Source organism: Phlebotomus papatasi, chromosome 3 (assembly GCF_024763615.1).
Source record: "Phlebotomus papatasi isolate M1 chromosome 3, Ppap_2.1, whole genome shotgun sequence".
In the NCBI taxonomy this organism is placed as follows: Eukaryota; Metazoa; Arthropoda; class Insecta; order Diptera; family Psychodidae; genus Phlebotomus; species Phlebotomus papatasi.
In genome coordinates, this window is record NC_077224.1 from 60,098,621 (window position 1) to 60,119,803 (window position 21,183).

General features: G+C 31.9%; 1 protein-coding gene and 1 long non-coding RNA gene across 5 annotated transcripts in view; one reads left to right on the top strand and one right to left on the bottom strand.

The window, feature by feature from the left end:
• Positions 1 to 21,183, bottom strand: part of LOC129807031 (protein madd-4) — a 168,141-nt gene that overhangs the window by 80,021 nt on the left and 66,937 nt on the right. For all 4 annotated transcript variants that reach the window (XM_055855981.1, XM_055855980.1, XM_055855983.1 and 1 more), the window contains 3 exons: positions 11,801 to 11,902; positions 8,667 to 8,819; positions 4,862 to 4,989 (listed from right to left, as the gene is read on the bottom strand). In XM_055855981.1, coding sequence (XP_055711956.1) covers positions 4,862 to 4,989; positions 8,667 to 8,819; positions 11,801 to 11,902 — 383 coding nt within the window. The remainder of the gene's footprint in view (positions 1 to 4,861; positions 4,990 to 8,666; positions 8,820 to 11,800; positions 11,903 to 21,183) is intronic.
• Positions 5,345 to 7,891, top strand: LOC129807110 (uncharacterized). Its single transcript, XR_008752239.1, has 3 exons — positions 5,345 to 5,393; positions 6,004 to 6,096; positions 7,055 to 7,891. It is a non-coding gene; the product is annotated as an uncharacterized LOC129807110 (long non-coding RNA).

Below are 21,183 nucleotides of genomic sequence, written 5' to 3' on the forward strand. Positions count from 1 at the left end.
GAAAACCAATGGTAATACCCAACATTGACCCAAATATCACCCGGGATTTTCATAATGAAAGTAGATTTTTTGCTTGAATATGCAAAAAATATACACCTATTATACACTCCGATTATCACCTATTTTTTTTTAAGTTTTGAGTGTTGACAAAGGTTAAACCTAATACGCTGTTAAAGGTTTGTTGAAATCTGGGTAAAAAGCCATATTTTCTAGGGAGAAATTATGAAAAACTCTCATTTATGCTAAACATTACTGTACAATAAAAGAATTGTATTTGAAATACAAAAGAATCTCTTTACGTGGGAAAAAGTGTACAAAAAGACTTTAAGGGAAAGAATATCATGAATACCAAGGGGCCAATCACTTGCACTTGTGAGGATCTCAGTGGCGCAATAGGCAAGATCGCTGGCCTTGGGCGGACGAGATCTCTGACTTTCAAAGTTGATCTTCTTTCTGATCTTTCTGATCAAAGTTGTGAGTTCGAGTCCCGCCAGGTGCAAGCAACTGAATGTCTAGAAAAAAGACATTTTCACTGTGATAAAACGTAATATAATACACCGCCTCTGCCTACAAAAACTCTGGGAGCATGGAAGAAGCATCCACATCACGGAGAAGGCGCTCCTGGGCGGTCTACACATGGACTTAGCGGATTCTTCCATCACGAAATAAAACAGCAATAGGGTAAGTGTATCAAATTTCGGCATAGTTACAAAGGGACAGATAATCCTAACCGGCTTATGTAGGTGAGATTCTTAACGTGAGCTAACTCGGAGTGCATACAAATTCGATTTGGAGCTGAAGTTGGGAGACGCCATTCAGTTATCTTGAATCAAATTCGTGAAATTATACAAATTTTGTATTTAAACCAAAATATCAAGGATTTGGATGAACTGACAGAAAAGTGTTATATGGGTGAAATGTAGACCAGAATGTTCTCTATAATTTTGCCGTAGAACTTGATCTCATCGATTACTCAGAAGCCAAGATAAGCGAGGTTTTTTGTTTCTTAACTCGTTTTTTCATCCAGAGTTCCCCAAGTAGTCATTTGTTGAACTTCAACTATATCAAAGAATTGTTGTATTTTGCGGGACTTTCCATTTAAACCCCTATTTTAAGTGTCTTGGTGGAGTAGAAGCAGTCAAATTGGCATCTGAGTGATTTCAAAGCGTTATTTTGGGAAAAATCAATTTTTTCACACTTAAACGGCAAAATCGGAGTGATAGCGTAGTCTGAGTGGAAAATGATGTATGGACGAAATGTAGAGACAAATGTGCTCTACAATTATGTTGAAGTAATCATCAAAATCGGTTCAGCGACAGTCGAGATAATTGAGGTTATGTGATATTGAAATTGGTTTTTCGACTGTGGCGCCCCTAGTGTTGGTCCCACGAAGTTCAAATATTCTAGAAAGTTGTAGCATTTGGTGAGATCTTTCGTTTAAGCCCTCATTTATCAAAATCGGTCACATAGAACCGGAGATATGATTTTTTGAATTTCGTGAACTTTGACCCCTCATATCTCCGGTTCTATTGAAACCACAGCGCGCATACGCACCATTTTGGAAACGTCCTAGACTGGACTACAACATACTAAAATTTCATTAACTTGCACAATGCCGTTTTTGAGAAAAGTGACTTTGAATTTCGATGAATTTTGACGCTATCACAGCGCCACCTGTAGTGACTTTTTGAACTTCCATCTGAAAGTGCTCATCGAGACGAAACCAAAAAGGTAAAATTTATGTCGATATGTTAATTAGAACCGGAGATAGAGGCCGGTCAATGTTCGAACTTTGACCCCTTATAGCTCGGGTCAGGGGTTATGGATCGACTTAAGGTTTTTTTTTGTTTGATAGGTATAATCAACGGCTACAACATACTAAAATTTCAGCCCGATTGCATAAGGAATTTTTGAGTTATTTAACTTTTAAGATTTAAAAATTTTCTTTTTAATAATAGCGCCCCTAGCGGTGGTTTTATGAACTTGCGATGTTAGAAGAGGAAGTGGCATTTCACGAGAGCTTTCCAAAAAGCCCTCATTTTTTAAATTCTGACAATTAGAACCGGAGTTATGGCCATTTTAAGAAAATTTTTTTGGACCCTTATAGCTCGGGTCAGGGGGGTCGGGGGACCTTAAGTTTGGTATTGATGGAAAGCTCTAAGGCCCAGCTATAACATACTAAAATTTGAGCCCGCTCGATGCCATAGGGCCGGAGCTATTGAGAAAACAAAAAAAGGGGGGTCTTCAAAATGGCGGAAGGAGGGGTGGGGGGTGGGGGTCAATGCACCATGTTGCAATTTTCATACGATATTTAACCTTTGCCGAAAACCGCAAGTCGATATCTCTTTTAGTTTAGGAGCTATTAAGCTCCAAAGAGCGGCCGGACGGCCGGCCGGCCGAACGGGAACGTAACTTAGCCCCCCATATATTCGTGATCAGGAAGTGGCGAAACACATTTTGGCCAAGTTTGAGCGCGATCGGAGGACATGAAATTTTGTTAGGATTATAGTAGGTGAGATTGTTAAGAATCTCACCTAATAAGCATCAAAGTTTCCAGTTTGAAATGCATTATTTTTAATACATATCAAAAATTTCTCGTTACTTCTTTTTTGTGGGGGTTATTTGAAACCTTGAAAAGTAGCTTATCCTCTTTATTTTCTATAAATCACTTCGTAAAATATTGAAAAATTAATAAAAATATAGACATTGTTTTGGGTAGTATTCCGGACACTTTGAGTGGAATTTCGGCCGCCTTATTTGTAATCACCTTATTTGTAATTGCGAAACGTCATACGGAACGAGTTTAATATATAATTTAAAATACATTTATAGGACTCACGAACTCTGAGATTTTGTAATTTAACCTGAAAACCTGAAGAATTGACCTTGGTACCTGAAATTAACGCGCAGATTTGCAAAGCTATTTGCCCATCCTGAACTCTTCCAAAACCCTTTTCCACATCCTGTTTTTCACAAAGGTGATGCTTTCTTCTTTCTTTGGGCTTTTACAACCCAGAAATTGTAAAAGAACTAAAAAGATTAAGAATTTTGGGGAAGCAAAAGACATGGCCGAAATAGTAAGCATCACCTCGTTGGAGAGACTCTTAGAAATTGTCTCTTTTGTAACACGAAATAAGTGATCTAGCTGGGAAATTTCACTCGGAATCTAAAGAAAAAATCCCTATTAACATGAACGAAATCAATCATTAATGAAGACTAAATCAATTTTAATGAAAAACTTCGGAAGGAAAAATTTTTGCACTTCACCACAAACTACTAGACTGTCAGAAACACAAGCTATCTGTCACATTGGTTGTAAGACTCTCTCCACGCCAAAGATTCGATAACACAATTTTAATCCAAATTATACGCAAAACTTAACGATTTTAGTGTTGTTAAATTCCAAAAAGAATAATTTTAGAAAAAAAAATTTACTATTCGAAGAATAAGATCCATAATTTTAGTAAATTTAGATGCTTGGCCGAAATTACACTCAAAGTGGCCGAAATTGAAAGCTGGCCGAAATTTCGCACACTTACCCTATAACATGATTACATTGTAACAAAGTATTCCGATACAATTAATAATAATAACTTGCACTTATCGTTTCTTAGACCATTTTTTTTTAGAATATATAGTTTATTATTTTTGGTTTAAAAAAATTATTATTGAGATTGTGTAACTTTAAAATTGGTAAAAACACAGAAACCAAAATATTGTAGATTGGTTATAATTTGTAAACTATTATATTGTGAAGCTTTATGATATCAATAACAGTTGTGTAAAATGTTTTGAAAATTTATTTAGATCGTATACTTCAGTCGAGATGCTTTTCACCAGACAAAGATCAAATGAATTTTCCCGAGTTCAAGAAAAACATTTCAAACAAATATTGAGAAATTCATAAATATCTTAAACTGCAAAAAAATAAAAATTTCTAAAAATGAAAATTTTAAATATAATTGATAACGATTTTAATCAAATTAGAAATTCACCACATTCTAAGTAGGAGAAAGCGTTCTACCTTCGGATGATTCCAGCTTCGAATAATTCTTTTTTTTAATAAGTTTTTAATGAATTTAACTAATTATAATATTATATTTTAATAGCTAGTCCAATGCCACAAACTTTCTGATTAGAGTCATTAGTCAAATCCATAATCCATTTGAAGGTAGCGCGCTTTAGTTGTCCGAAGGTAGCACGCTTTCCCCTATAAAGCAGGTGTCAAAAGTTTGTTGATGAATGTTCAGGAAACCGGATGTAAAAAATTAATAGAAAAAAAAACTTTTTAAAATTTTTCGTTTTGAAAATGGTTTTCCTGTAATCCGTAGATCTTATTTATGTATTTCGAAAAAAATAATTCATTTTATTTCATATAAAAAATAATTGTTTTCCAAAAGTTATTCAGTTGTCATGTGTCAAAAGTTTGTTGCCTTATTTAAAAAAAGTTACTCAAAATAGTGATTAAACAACTTTTGGAAAACAATATTTTTTTATATGAAGTAACATGAAGTCATTTTTTCGAAATACATAAATATGATCTACGTCTACGGATTTCCCAAAGATATATGAGGCAACAAACTATTGACACTTACTGTATCAAAAAACGTGTAATATTATTAATGTAATATGATTTGGTTTTTTGAATTATACATTTTGTGTCATATTATAGAATTTTAGGTAATATTTGGTTGTTGTTAATCGATTTCTCTCGATTATATTTCACAATATATTTTTTAATTAAAAAGTTCATGTAACACAATTGAGCTTACTAATTTTTAAATTCAACAAAAGAATTTTCAACGTCTTTCAAGTGATTAGCCCCTCAATAAATGCTAAAAGTGCAATATTATATTCATACCTGCATGTTAGAGCACAAGGCTCGGTGTAGTCGTAATGTGGTGTCCATTTGAAGAGGGATCCATCGTAAGGGACATCGTCGTAAGCTGCACATTGATGAGCTCGGAAATCTTGTGATTCTGGACATGGCTACAGGATGGAATGGGAACAAAATTAGATGGACTTTTTAGCATATATCAACCCAAGCAGCACACCTTAGTTAGTTAACTGTTGGATAACCGTTCGATAACTTCGCAAAATGTAAAATGGAGTTGTAAAAACGTTGACCGAAGACCCAAAACTTGGTTGTGAGGGAGTTATGGAGCATTGAAATATACTTACAAATAACTTTGCGAAATAACCTTAAAATAACCAAACGATAACTTCCGATTAAACTCATCGAATTGACGAAGAAGAGAATTTTCTTTTCGCCACCGTTGTGTGGCGCAAGGGGCAAATTGTCAAACGCCTGGCGAATTGTGTTTAGTAAATGATGGTGCATTGAGTGACAAGTGTGGTGACAAAAACAATTGATAATTCATTGTGCGTATTTGGTGAGTTTTCTTTAGCTTCCTTGTGTGAAATGTTTATGCCAAAGTGCCGGTCTGGTAGAGAATTCACCGGCGCATCTAAAGAGTAGCTTTCCATTGCAAAATACACAAATATTGTTAATAATTTTTGTGAGATTTGTCAGTAGTGCGACAATATTTGCAAATTATGTGCATCAAAGTCATTGATTATTTTCATAATACCTCAAAAAATCAATAATTAATCTGTGGAGACTGTATTTAGAGAGATATTCAGTGTTAAATTTTCGATATGAGCCACTCAAAAAAAAAATCACAGTGAGCTCTCTCTCTTTTTCCACCATTGAAGGGGCTACTAATTGGGAAAAAGGGTACAAAATGAAATAAATTTTATTTATTTATTTATTTTTTTTTTTTTGATAGAAAACTGACAGTTATTTTTCTTCAATATATAATTTTTATTTTGGTTGCTATTGGTGCTTTTTTTTTTTACAAAAACTGACACTACGGAAATATTTATAGTTTGTCTTCAGTAGCTTAAATATTTACCATTTGGCATAAACATTACTAGAAAAAATATTTATATTGTGCAATTAAGAATCATTTGTTTGTTTTTTTTTTTTTTTGGAAAGAAAAGAAAAGATTCAAAGGGACAATGAACAGAATGTAGTGTTTTGAGGAACACCAGACGTCAGAGAAGAAAATGGTCCAGAGAATTCCGAATACTCAGGTAAAAAATATCAGTTAATTCGATGTATAATTTTTCTTTTTCTTTCGCATAATATTTGAAAAAACCAAAAAAATCTTTTAAAGAGAGTTTTCTATTAAAATAAGCATATTAAGGACATTAAAACTGCAATTGAATGCGATCAAAAAGAATATAAAGGTATAACATTTTAACTATATTTTCTAAAATTCTCCTTTTAAAATAATGAAAAATCCATCCATTGGGATCTGTTTTTTTGGGACAGTCTTTTTCTTGAAAAAAAATCTTTTCGGTGGACAAGATTTCTCAGAGAATACTCATCTGACGACAAGGCTTGCATGGTTTTCTGTAGAATTGTAGAATAATTGTATTATTCGTATTAGATTCTCCCAAAAATCCAAATTTCATTGAAAATGAATCGTTCAAGTAAAGTTTAACTTATCAACTAACTGGAAATTTTTTATTTATTTTTTTGACATGATAAATATACCCTAATTGAAATCTTGTCCGCCGAAAGTTTTGTTTTCTTTTCAAAGGTTTTTGAAAATTAGACCTCAACGGCTGAATTTTTAAGATTTTTAAATGAAAATTTGAGAAAACATAGTTAAAATGTTGTACTTTTATATGGTTAAGAACTTAACTCTTTGACATTTATCCCTTAACTACAATAAAAAAGAAATTAATGTTACATTTTAGCATGTTAATTTGCTTAAGCCAAATTATTTTGAGCAACCATATTTTTACATTTTGGTATATTTAAACGTGTTTTGTGGACCAAGTACTATGTATCCATAAATTAGTGAAATTCTATCAATTCAAATGGTTTTTAATACAAAATAACGCGTAGAAGCAATTAATGTAAAAATTGTTTTAATTTACAAATTGAAAAATCTTGTGATAGCACAGTAATATATTTCGATATATATTAGTATTGGATTAATATTCAATTCAAGTTCAATTTTGTTGTTTTTTTTTTGTCTAGGCTGAAACTGAATGCATGCAACGAAAGGAATTGATGACATCGGGAAGATTGTATCAACAGTGGAATTTCTTCATTTAACACTAAACCTACTGAAATTTTTTAATACCTATTCTTACCATACCCGATCAAATTGACCGGTACTGAAACAGTTATTAGAGACTACACTATCGCCTTCTTACAGTCTTGGATGTTTTAGAAACTCACCTAGAGGCCATTTCATCCATTCACAGCAAGAACGACCCACCGCTTCTTTCCCCATATGGTAACAATTTGGACAGAAAGAATTCTTCTGATCAGTTTTTTGACCAAAGGAATAGAGATAGCTACTTAGAATATTGTGACAACCCCTCCAAGTGTTAATGTAAGGAATCCAAATACCATATATGGATTTTCTTCTCATCCTACTCCTTTGCATCCAGAAACCACTCTTTTGAGAATATCTCAAAAACTAAATCATCGATTCCTTTCATTTTTGGGTATTTTTTAGAGGTAGTCAAGGCGGACATTTCGTCCTTAGGAACCAATACTTTCCAAAAGTTCCTTCCTAGCATTTTCAAGGTCAGTGGTCAATTTATTTAGGAGATTGGATTTTTCGACGGATTTGAAAAATAAATAGTTAAAAATACTAACCTTAAAACTGTGAGGAGGAGTTTTTGAGGAGTATTGGTTCCTAGTATCTGCGTAAACGTTATCTTAAATAAATTTCTTTTATTTAAATGGGATCAACTTTTTACCAATTAGTTGCCCCTTCATAAAATGATGTCACGCGGTATTCATATGTCATTGGATATAGCGCGCGGAGCAAACCTAACCTGGAAATTCTGTAATCATTGAAAAAATTTGTCAATAAACATAATTATTTCTTAAATTCAAAGAAATTTGTCTTTTTTTTTTGTCTTTTCTTTCGTTATAAACATCCTGATTGTTGTCAAATGGTTATTCCTCAGTTATTTTTAAGTAATATCGATGAACATTTAAAGCAGCAAAGTTATTTCTCAGTTGCCACATAACGTTAATTTAAAAATTCTAATAACCAATTTTTAACGTTGTTACAACGATAAATTTTGGTAAGGTTATTTTGTGCCGCTTGGGAACTGTTTATTTGATTTGTTCTGCTTTCGGGAAATTGTTCAACAGCAAAAATAAACCAAGTTAAACAAACAGCCCAACCCAAAACTTGTGAAGTATGGTTGTTGGCTGAGGGGAAAAAAGTGAATAAATTTTATGGTAAATATGTATGAAAAATCTACCATAAAAATTTAACAGCTATAAATTTTAGCAAATGTTGGACATTTACGAGACCATCCTTTCTCATTCTCATTCCATTGTCATGAGAATATGTGATGCTTAATGGGCGATTCTGCCTGAGCCTTTTTTTCTACTTCTGGCACCCAGTGATAGTAAAAATCTTCTCCTTGTTTGTATTGCCAACAAATGTCTGTTTATCACTGTATGACATTTTCTTTATGTTTTTTTTCATAATTTGGAAAATAGCCAATTTATTCATTAAGTTCATCTCAAATTATGTAAATAAATTTTATTAAAAATTAAATTTTTTATTTTTTAAATTACTTTTTTGTATCGTATGACTGGGAATCAGAAATAAACTTACCTGCATGTTGCAGATTTTGTACCGAATGGGATCTCCTCGACATCCTTGAGAAGCATGACATCGTCTGAGCTGTTGAGCCACTCCACCATCGCAGGATCTTGAGCACATTGACCACTCTGACCATGCGGACCATCCTGGATTTCGCCCACGTTTCTAAAAAGGACCACAATAAAAATATAAATAAAAATAAGTTAAATATTTCTTAGAAATTCAAATTACTTTTCTTAACTTTAAGATCGTGAATCATTCCTTATTACGGTTTTCGAATATTGAAATGTTGAATAATTGACTTCAACATGGATACATTGCAAAAGTATCGAAATACCGATTATGTAAATATAAATCAGTCTGAACTGGTTATGGATCACTGCGTTATGGCACTAGTTATGAAACCGAACACTGCAAATTTTATGATTATGTATTATATTTCAAAGGACGAGCTATGTATGAATACATAGACACTATAGGGATGCTTGTCCACTAAAGAAATGTTCGTCATAGTCCAAGTAGTTTAAAACTAAAAATGAGTGATCGGTGCTACCCCATGTTAGATGGTGCTCCAATTTCCTCTGTTTTTTTTAGTATTTGAAACTTTTCCTGGTAGAACGATTTTCTGAGCTTTCCCATCGATCTAATGGTTTCATAAGCCTGCCTAAAACTGCTCGTCATGTCCTTTTAGAACTTAGAACGTATTTTTTAAAATCATATTAGAATTCATAAAATTTATCTAGTGCAAGGTAGCAATTTTTATAAAAGCATTAGAAAACGGCATTATAATAGTGAGCAGTAAGAAAGTAAAAATCAGTTAGTGTTAAAGAAATTAGAAGCAAGAAAATCGTCTTGAAAAATTAAATAATAAATACAAAATATAAAATAAGACTCATTATTCTATAGATTTATGTTTTTACTAACCAAAATTAAATATTATACTTCTCCTTGTGAATTTTCTTTCAATCTTCAGGTTATTTTTGAAGATTGTAAAAAATATCAGAAAAATATGACAATTATGTGATATCTGAAGATAGCTATGAACAAAACTTCGTTTTGAAAACCTATAGATGTGAAGTAGTTCAACGATTTTGTACACATAAAGCATACTCTCTGTTGTAAAATAACATTACTTTTTTATAATTAAAAAGAACTTCGCCTTCTTCCACAGATAGGTATTTTAGAATGTTGTCTATATTAAATCCTCAACATGTTGAATTTTTTGATAGTTAAGGAAAAATAGAACCAAAAATTAAAATTAAGTAATTATGTAAATCAATGAGACAGAAAAATACATATTTTGCACTATTCGCAAATAGAAATATGGTATGACTTGATCCCTAAATTATTACTTTTAATAATAATATTACTTTTAATAATTTTTATAGTATTTATATAGGTTATTTTTAACAGACTTTGATAAAATGATGCCTAGAAGAACTTGCGATTTCGTGCATTTGCAGATTTTCAATAATTGTAATGTAAAAAGATGTGATCATGTAAGAATCACACCTGATATAATATAGTGATATATTGTCTATATTATTAATCACCATTTAGCCAGAACTTCAAACAAAAAGAAAGTGCTTCTAATAGAAGTGTTGGTCAAGAATTATTTAACTGTTCGTGTATATTTAAAAAGTCAATCAAAACTCTAAGAACAGAAAAAATTAAGGATTTTGTGTTCATAATACAAGTGGTTAAAACACACTGCTCAAAAAATAATGCCGTAATATATATTTCTAAATTTATATCTTTTTTCATAGAACCGAAACTTCTTCAGAATAAAGCGGTTAATATTATGTTCAAATCCTGCACAACTTAAGCTTAAAATGATTTCAGTTGTATGTAAAACTCTCTTAGCTTAAACACGAAAGGGATAAAATTGCACATAAACAGTTCACAGATTCAGCACAAGATGATTAAAATCGTGAACAAAAACACGCACAGCTGTAGCATAAAACAGTTAAAGCTGAATGTAAAATCCTCACAGCTTCCGAATGAAACGTTTAGAAATTTAGATCGTTTTAGTCGGATCCTGTGCAGATTTTATTAAAAATCGATACAATATCATAATTTCTGTGGGAATTTTTGTTTAATACGTTAGTCTCATTTTAATAATAAAGCACGATGATTTTTAGTATATTTAAAAAATATATATGTAGACATTCATTACCACAGAATCAGTGTTAGCAAAGAGATATTGATTCTCTTCATGGACATTGTTTCCGGGGTGTGATGTATTGGACAAGGTATATAGCAAATTAAGGTAAAGTACCCTTACTCGACCGGGTTCCTCTATTCGACCGGTGGGTCAATTTTTGAATATTTGATGGTGAATTTCATCAATTTCTATGAATTTGTCACTGATTCGTATTATTTAAAGAATAATTGACCTATTAATGTTAGATCATACACAAAATATTATAGCAAATATAATTAAATTGAATAAATAAATCTACAGGTCGAATAGAGGAACCGGTCGAATAAAGGGTACTTTACCTTACCAGAAAAAAATGTCGTTACGAAGAAAGTATGAAATAAGCCTTAATCTGAATTATTTTTACAATATTGTTAATTAGCAGAAGCCACATAACAATGGCAAACTCCCTGAACTTGTGGAAGTCCAAAAATTATGAGTCGTTTAGATGATTACAGTGCTTCAAACAGGTAGTAGAAAATTTAAATTGGGATTGCCAGTAAATTTCACCATGCGTTTTCGATGACAAGCTTTACCGCAAAAAGCCGCAAATTTTTTTTTACTGATTACAGCGAAATTTACATTCTTTATATTTTAACTTTACATGTTAAAAATAATGTAGAACATGTTAAAAACTTTTTTTTACTATGTAAAAAAACGATGTAAAATGTAAAAAATTCGCCCAACTCTGTTAATCAGTAAATTTTTTATATTTTTTTTTTATTTTTAAGGACTAAAATTAGTTCTGAATAAAATAACTACAGACTTAGAAGAGTGCAGCAACATCAGCGCTAAATGTGTTTACACAATTGAAGTTATCAATGATAGTACAAAATCGTTTAATGAAATGTATGAACTGTCATTTTAAAGTAGAGCATAATCAAAACATTTAATTTTATTTTGATGTAAATAAAAAGCAATAAATTGAAGAAATATTGTAACTTACCCCCAAATCGGTGTCAGTATCAGTTTCGGTGGGCCAAACATCGGAAATCTCGCTGTTATTGGATTGACGGTGGATGGCGGATGTATGTTTCAGTAGGAGACTCTGGAAGTGAAGAAAAGAATAAAATTCATGAATTATACACACGCACATTGTTCAACGAAAGGGTATATGATTTTTTTTTGGCTCCGTGAATTGAGAATATAAATTGGGTTCGACATCCACATTACACAACAACCTCCCAAGAGGAGGGAGAAAATTGATAGACAGTTGTGTCTTAGAGTCATATTTCACATAAGAAGGTTTCTGTGGATTTTCAAGAATGTTCTCATTCTTACTACTATACCTATCATAGAGCAAACACCCGGGCTTTCCCTTGCTCACCGTGAAATGTGATAGTTTTGACCTCAATATCAACTCCTACACACACTAACGTCATCTTGGGTCCCACGGTTGGATTTTCATGTCTAAGAAAACCATTGACGAGGATGCGAAGGGATCCTGCGTATATTTGCTGGAGAAATTGCTTAGAGTCACCCCCGAAAATTTCTCAAGGTATGATTGAGTATATTTCGTCATTTTTTTTTTTGGGAGGATGGTTAAGAGGCGAACAGAAAGATGTTATTGATTCTATCATATGAATTTTCGTCAATTTCCCTTCTTCCAATATCTTTTGGTTAGTCAGCTTAAACCACAAAGTGGGAGATACCTTTTCACTACATTCTGTTGGGCGAAGATGTTAAATGAAATAAGGACCATATTTGAGTGAATTTAGTGCTTTCCACTCCAAACATACAAGAATCCATTATGTAACGTTGATGAAATTATTGGTGCACAGAGGCATTTTGTATAGACAGGACTAGGGCATCTCTCTCTGGTACTCTTTCTCTATCCTAAAGTACCCAACTCTACTGCCTGAAGAGCTTTCTGCTTGAATATATTGAATACACACATTACTGAGCATTTCCTTTGATAGCAAAAGGGCGAATTTTCAGTCAATAGTCAAATGAAGCATTAATGCTTTTCTCCTTCAGATTTTCAACTGAATTTTCTGCACAGACTACTCCTTAAACTTAAATGAAGATGGAGTTAATTAATGAAATTTTTCAGAGTTTATAGAGTGGAAAAAAACGTTAAGAAACTTGTATTATAATCTACTTTCAAGACAGAAAATCCGTGAGAAGTATATATATATCTTGTGTTGTGAGATTCCAAAAGAAGTAGTAAAACTTTTCGTGTTTATATTCAATTACTTGAGATTATGTTTCTTTTCTTTATTTCATAAGTTGAAATAAAGAAAAATTAACAAAAATTAAATATCTTAATTTTTCATTCAGCTCCTGCAATTTATTTTAAAGGCGAGAAGGATATTAGACTGGTTTAACAGCTACGAGTATTTATAGAACTCGGTTTTAACACCACATAAACTTATAATAGGTGAGATTCTTTACTGACAACCTAGAGAGAAAAATTCAATTTGAAAATTATCGTAGATGCAGGTAACATTGCCCTACAGGGGTGACTTTGCCACTCTGTTTTTCTTTAATGGGTAGTAGATCAAATAGATTGAATCAGTAAAGACCATCCTTAAGCTCTAAAATTAAATAAAAGCTTAAGAACAGAAGGGGGCAAATTCACACGCATATACGGTATCTAGTATAGGGGAGAGCGTGCATGTTTGAGACGCTGGTGCTTTAAAAAAATAGTTTGCAAAAATTTGCATTTGGATGCAAAAATTGATTGATTTTGGAGATCAGCTGTAAATTAATCGAAAAATTTGCAATTGGGTGTAAATATTTTCATTTGGGTGTATTTTTGCAAATTATTGTCCTCCCTATGCAAATTTTTGGAAATTTTTGCCTACAACTGAACATTATAGCTGCGCCATCTACGCTGAGACATCATAAAGCAAATTTAGTATTCTTGTCTGTCGTATAGACACAAAATCGACGTACCCGAAATATTAATGAAGAAGACAATTGCACTTAACAGTTTTAATTTTACTACGACTATACACATTTTTTCACAATAAATTTTTCACACTTGCTATTATTATTCAATTTCTTGGAAAATTTTGCCAGTTGTAACCTAATCCAAGACGAATATTTGTAAAAATTTGAGCCGTTGGATTATTGATAAATGAATCATCCGACATGTCAAAAACTTTTGCACTGGGGATGCAACCTCGCGAACAAATCTTTAAACATTTCAGTGTTGAAGTCTTTTGGATACAAAATTTTTATCACGCAACACTCCAGGGACGTGAGCAAGCCCTCTGAATCTGAATCACAAAAATTTAATTTTGCAAATAAATAATTTGAGCAATTTTCCTGCAAAACACTGCTCAAATTTCATTTAATTTATGTCGGCACTGTCTTTTTCCGATCACAACACAAATCTCTACCGGAAGAGTTTTTCCTCCCAATTTCCACTGCGCCTAAACTAAAAAAGATAATGAAGAATGGATGGTTTTTTCGACTTTATTGGATCATAATTATCCTAGAAAACATTGTTGTAGAACTTTTTTTCGCAAATTAAAGAAAACACCGTTAGAGGGTTAATAAATGTGATAAAAAGGGTTAAAACATTACTCGGTTTATTTTAATAAAGTGTATAATATAGTGAGTATACTAAAAGGTATACAAAATTTCAAGATAATTTTTTGAATTTTATGAATAATACTTAAAGTCAAAACATAAAAAGTGTCTCAAACATATCGGCTTTCCTCTATTATAATATGGCAAATAATCGAGAAATTTAATCTACTAGGGGAAAGTACTCTCCCTTGGAATTGGAACATTCATGCCTTCGAATAATGTGAATTTTCTTTTATTTTCCTTAAAGACTTAAGGTGTCTACACATTGGGAGCAATTTTCGTCAAAAATTGCGTTTTTGACAGAAATTTGACGTTTTCCCCTACAACGCTGCAGGGAATTCCCTTCAAAAAAGCAATTTTTGACAAAAATTGCTCCCAATGTGTAGAGGCCATTACACAATTTTATTAAATATTAGTTAGCTTAATATCAATTATTGATAATTATGTGTTAATTATGTGTAAATTAGGAAAAACAAAAGAAATTCACATTATTCGAAGGCATAAACGTTCGAAAGGAGACTACTTAACCCTTTATATCAAATTAATTCAATATAACAACAATAAAAATTTGCATTACTTTATTGAAAGTAAAGCTTTATTACTTTATGTCAAAAAAATTATTTGATAAATTGTTATCAAGCCTTTTGTCATTCAGTGAGCAATTCTATTGTAAAATTACCAATTTGTGATAGATGATACTACCATTTAGATTTTTCTGTGTATAATTAAAATTGTTTATAACATAACAAGCTATTCATAGTTTAAGCTCATCCCCCGCAATTTGGCAAGAGCTTTTGAGAATAATACCCTACACGAATGTGTTTAAAAATAAACCCTCTGAAATACCTTGACCTCTCACAGAAGTGTCAAACATTCATGTTTCTGGAATGTTTTTATTGAAAAAACCACAAATCTCATGTCAATTCTGCTGTGGTTTTCCTTATCTCTAGTATTTTTCACAATTTTCTGTGTTGTTAGCACAAAAAAGAGATACACTCGATTGAGTGAATGATTCGAGGAGATAACAAAAGTTATATTGATAGATGGCAGAAGTTTTCTTCTTCTACAATGGGGAGTCAAAAGCATCGTCAATTTAATGTTGAACTTTTCCCTTCAAGTTCTTCTGTTAACTCTTTGTAAAGGTTCTTCTCCCTATTTATCTGGTCAAGTGAATTTCTTTGCCATTGAAAAACCATAAAAAGGAGAATAATTGTGGGGTTTGAATTTTATGGTGGAAATTTAGATAAATAGGATTTTCCGCTATTAAAGTGATTTCCGGCAAAATTTTGCTTTCCAGCACTTTCAAATGAGACTATTAAGCAAATATCAATGCAAATTATTGAATAATTCATGCAATTTGCTTCCAAATTTACGTTGTAGAGATTTTTTTTGCAATAGGGAGAAAAAGTTCCTCACTATAGTATTATTTATTCATGCAATTTATGCATTTTCGTCATGTTCTCACATTTTCTCCTTCTGCATCATTTTAACGAACGTTTTTCCATCTCTTCGTGCTAAATGAAATGAAATAATGAAAGAAATTTAATTCCTAATCACTTTTTTTTTTAAATTACAGACATACTCAAATAAGACGTTGTATAAATAATTTTTCAAACTGTAAATATGAGTTTTGTAACGTCAGGAGATATAATTATTCATTTGAATTCTTGAATATAAATAACTTTGACTACATTGAGAACAATTAATATGGTGATAATGTCCAATTCCAAAATAATTTCTATTTAAACATGATAAGTATTAATGTTACACTGTTTGTTTTATGGAGGAAAAGCACACCATAAACATCGATATTCACCGTGATTTCGCGTAATAAACATAATTAGCATGATTAAATTAATGTAAATATTAGCATTAGCAATGATAAAAAACACCTTTTTAGAATTCACGTTCAGTGCCAGATTACGGCCTTTTATTGCATTTAAAAATCAACTCACATTTAAAAGGAAACATTTATACTACCGGACAAGAATATAGAACCGCCCTGAAAAACCTCTCAGCGAACATAAAACGCTAACCGATTTCAATTCAGCTAAAAATATTTATATTTTCCTTAAGCAACCTCTAAAACACATCCAAAAATCGAACGTCGAGTTTTCGAATAGGGTAAGGGCTCATAATTTTGGATAGTTTCTAAATTTGGACACTTTGAGGGTAAAATTGGACACTAAAAATAAATTGATTAAAATTATGGATTTTTATTCCAATATTTGATGAATAATGAATTCTCTCTAAATATTTGTTCTTTTTGGAAGATTCTAACACTAAATACGTTAAATTTTGAATATGATTTGAATTAAATTTGCTTTGTTGAAAATTCAGTGTGAGCAATTGCTTACGAGAAATATGACAGAACTTTGTGTTTACTTCAGTCTTATTTAGCTGTGGTAACGTACTGACAATGTTTCTTCGCTTTTTTGAGTGATATTATTGAATATTCATTGAATATTGTGTTGATTCACGTTAGTGGTGATTTACACATGATTTGTAACAAAAACAATCAATTAATATTGAAAATATCGCACTGCAAACTTGGATCATCGATGCTTATAAGCAGACTGTCCAAAATTATGAGCCCTTACCCTAATCCAAAAAAAATGTGGTTTCGATGCGGAGACCGACCAATAGGTAGGTTCCGCGAACATTTCAAGTCCCTATCTTTAACTGTTTGGTACGTAGAGATGGTAGCATAACAGAATTTAATTTTTGTTACTTTGAAAAGTAGAGATATCCAGCATGCAAAACGATATTTATTCAAAGGTCTGTATTCTAAATAATACATGGATATAATACATGGATGAAATGATTCTAAATAGGGTAACTGTACCAAATTTCGGTCACTGTGTGTGCTTATATTGCCAGCAGTCTTGTGGATTGTGGTGAAGTAAAAAGAGTACGAATGTTTTTCACTAAAAAAATATCTATTAAAATTATTACACTTTAAACTTAAGACTTTTATGCTCATTTGCAATTATGCCAAAACTTGATATATCTACCCTAATAATGATTAAAATTTAGGCTTTATAGAGGTAGTCCTATTAGGGGAAAAGTGCCCATGCTTTGCATGGTCCCAAGCATCGTAATGACTAAATTTTTCTTAAATTTTTCTCAATAAATGTGACTCATCGCATCCGTATTTGAAAAACTGGGAGAAAGTATCCTGTTTTTAAAATATATTGCGGAGTCACATTTATTCAGAAACATAGGAAAAATTGAGTCATTATGAAGCTTGGGACCATGTAAAGCATGGGCACTTACCCCTTTGGTTTTTACTTAACAAGAGCCGTTCAAAAATTTGACTTTTACTCTCAAATTTTACATATTTAATTTTTAGGTGTTCACATGATTTTGAAATCATAATGTATTACCAAGTGTTCAGATGTGAATGTTCTAACAATGCCTCAATATGTCTTGTTAGAAAATTTTTCACAGTGTAGTTATAACACATTAACGAACAATTGCATGATAAATTATTATTTCTGTATTTTCTCATGTCCATTTTATTGTATAACATGTCAATCTTCGGGGGTAGAAGCACTGATGAGAGACGTTTTTGTATGAGAGGGGGAGGTTTATGGGATGTGGGCGTTGTGTTGTGACAAATTCGAAAAGCAGTGTGTGCGTTTGACGCTAGTGACACCGCAACCAATTCACATTAACGAATGTAAATTAATTACGCGCGAACGGAACAAACCTAACCAATTCCCACTTTCTGGTAAATTACACGCATTCATGATTGATGGTGAAATGAGCAACAATCGTGGTATAATTACTGTCCCAGAGCTTTTATTCCACCCGATTTGAGATAAAATCCAGAGTGGGATCCTAAGGTCATGCTGAGGCATTAAAATCAATTAATAAAAGACCATGTTAAGGCCTAAACAGGAGGGTCACATGGATGAAGAAGAAGACGATGGAAGTGCCCTCGAGTGTTGATTGCAAATTGATGGGAAAGTTCGTCTTGTGGTTTTTATAACTTCTTTTTGGTTTTTACGTCGCATATTGAGACTATGGGTCAGTGGCTTTGCCACTTTTTGTTACTTCTGCTTAACATCGGTGTATATGGTTTGCGAAAATGGGAGGAGTTGATACTGCCACCGATAAGACGTACTTTCAGAGAATACAAAAGTTGAATAGGAGCCTCATAAGATGTGATCTTTGGGTAAAGCAGACAAGGAAGAAAAATATCTTGTAAAATATTTTGATTAATTTTCTTGTCCATCAAATTTTAACTTGAGTTACTTGAAGTCACTTCAATTCATGGAAATTTATTTTCTTATCACTCCTTGGGAAACTTTAAATGGATTCACGGCAATATATATTTGCTTTACTCTTAGTAAGGGAAGAAAACCTTCGAGAAACTCTTCTGCATATTGCTATTGCTTGAACTTAAATAATTATAAGCATTTTGACAACATGAAAGAGCAATTTTTAAATACTGTATTACTAACCAATTTTGCGCAAAATTGCCTAAAATTTCATAATTGCTTAAATTGTATCTTAATTAATTCAGTACTGTTCGACCTTCTACCTTTTAAAAAATCACATTTTGACAAAATTTTACGAAAAAATACGTTATGGTATTTGTTTATCCTTTAGACATCAGACTCAGTGACAAAACGGTAGTAGATATAAAGATCGGCTCTCCAGAGAACAACCCAAAAATAAATTCGTCACTCGACTTTAATAAATGAGGAATCTTTACATGATAATACAGTACGGTATTAATGATTCTATCCCGTATTTTTTTCCAATATTTTGTTACTCATGCAAAATTTGGATTTTGTTCATGTACTCTCAATAAAGCTGTGAATCTTCCAACGATATTTAAAAAGACAATCCAATTTAAATATTAGTTTGTGATTTGATTCCGGAAAAAGTAAAGACTGGACCTGATAAACAATATCTTTTCATCAAGAGCAACTGAGGTACGTTTAAAAATTTTATGAAGATTCACAGCAGTGGATAATATGCCAGCAGCTCTGCTATGGTCCGTTTGGTTTTGAATTGAAATATCTCTCAGTAAAATTGTGTCAAATCTTGCACAGTTTTTAATATCGGACACTTGTTATTTTTCTCAAAATTTCACAATCAGTTTCTTATTTTTTTATATTCTAGAGGTTATACAATGCCAAAGTAACAAATGTGAAGCCCCTATGAAAAAGATGCTGTAGAGTAGTCTTTGAAAAACTTTTGGAAAGGTAAAAAACTTAGACAAATAGTTTGTCCGATATTATGTACACACAAAGCAATTAATGTATTTTTAATGATCTGTTAGGGATTTTTTTTATTAGGGATCCAAACTATACTCTTGAAAGTAAAATAACAAGACTTTTAATATGTATTAAAATTATGACGTTTCAAACTAAGAACATTAGTCGATGCAATCTGTCCGATAATTTATTTAGGAATGTAAAATTGAACTTCGTCTACAAAAGTTGGTTTGAGAACATGAAGATGATTTTATTACAAGCGTTTACGGGCAAGTTTTTTTCGAAAATCATTCTTAATACATTTTCAAATGAATAAAAATATAGATATAGCTACGACTAATATTTCGGCCATCTCGATTCTTGTAGTCCCTTGCTTTTCCGGAATTCTCTCAGTCGGCTTTACATCATCTGATTCGTCCAAGCGACAGTTTTCTTTTGTTGTTGCATTATATAATCTCAGAAGTATGCAAAAACTAAAATTCATGGAAATTTGAAAAACATAATAAGTGATCGAAAATGCATGGTGGCCGAAATTTGGTGCATTTCCCCTACAGAGAAATTATTTAAATCCATTTGAACCAATTTTTAAGACCCAAGTCAGGCTTAACTATCCCTTCTGAATAAGTCGAAGTTTCAAAGTTTATATAATTGAAGGCTGAAAAATGTATATCCAGACACTTAACTAGGGGCAATTAATACCAATCGTCATAAAATTATACTGTACAGTCTAATAGCAGGGTTATAAAAAAGGTAATAATAGTAAATTAAATTGAATTATAAAAAAAAATTGCGTTTTTATTAGGTATTTGTGAGATTTATTAATTTGCATTTAACATACAACCAAATTCAGGCTTTTACTAACCAACTACTTTATTTTGAGATAAATGCAATGAGATTGCAACAAATGCAAAGAAGTACGCTAACTTGAAAAAAATTAATTAAATGTTTAGATTCAAAATAAAAAAATTCCAATTCCGAGTAAAAATCTTTAAACGTGTTATCTATGGGAAAATGCTCATGCTTTGTACGATCCCAACCCTAGGTTCGCAATGAATAAATTTTTTCTGTTTCTGAATAAATGTGACTCTGCAATATATTTTAAATACTGAACAGTTTCCCCTAGTTTTAAAATATGGGTGGGATGAATCACGTTTATTTAAAAACGTAGGAAAAAATTAGGCATTACGAAGCTTGGGATCGTACAAAGATGGGGCACTTTGCTCTATCTCAATCTTACCTTAAAATTTTCTGTACTTAGGGTAAGTGTACCAAATTTCGGCATAGCTGCATGCAAGCGACAAAGTCTCAAGTTTGAAATGTAATATTTTTAATGCAAATTGCTTTTTTTTGTTATATTTTAATAAAGAGTGTTACTTGGAACCTCGTTGACAGTTTATCGTTTTTATTTACTCTAAAATCATTCTTAATACATTTTAAAATGAATAAAAATGTAGACTTTGATTCCCTATTTCGGCCACCTTCATTCTCACAGTTCCTTTCCCTTCGAAAATTCTTCCATGTCTTTTTCACCTCATCTCGTTTGTCGAAGCTATATTTT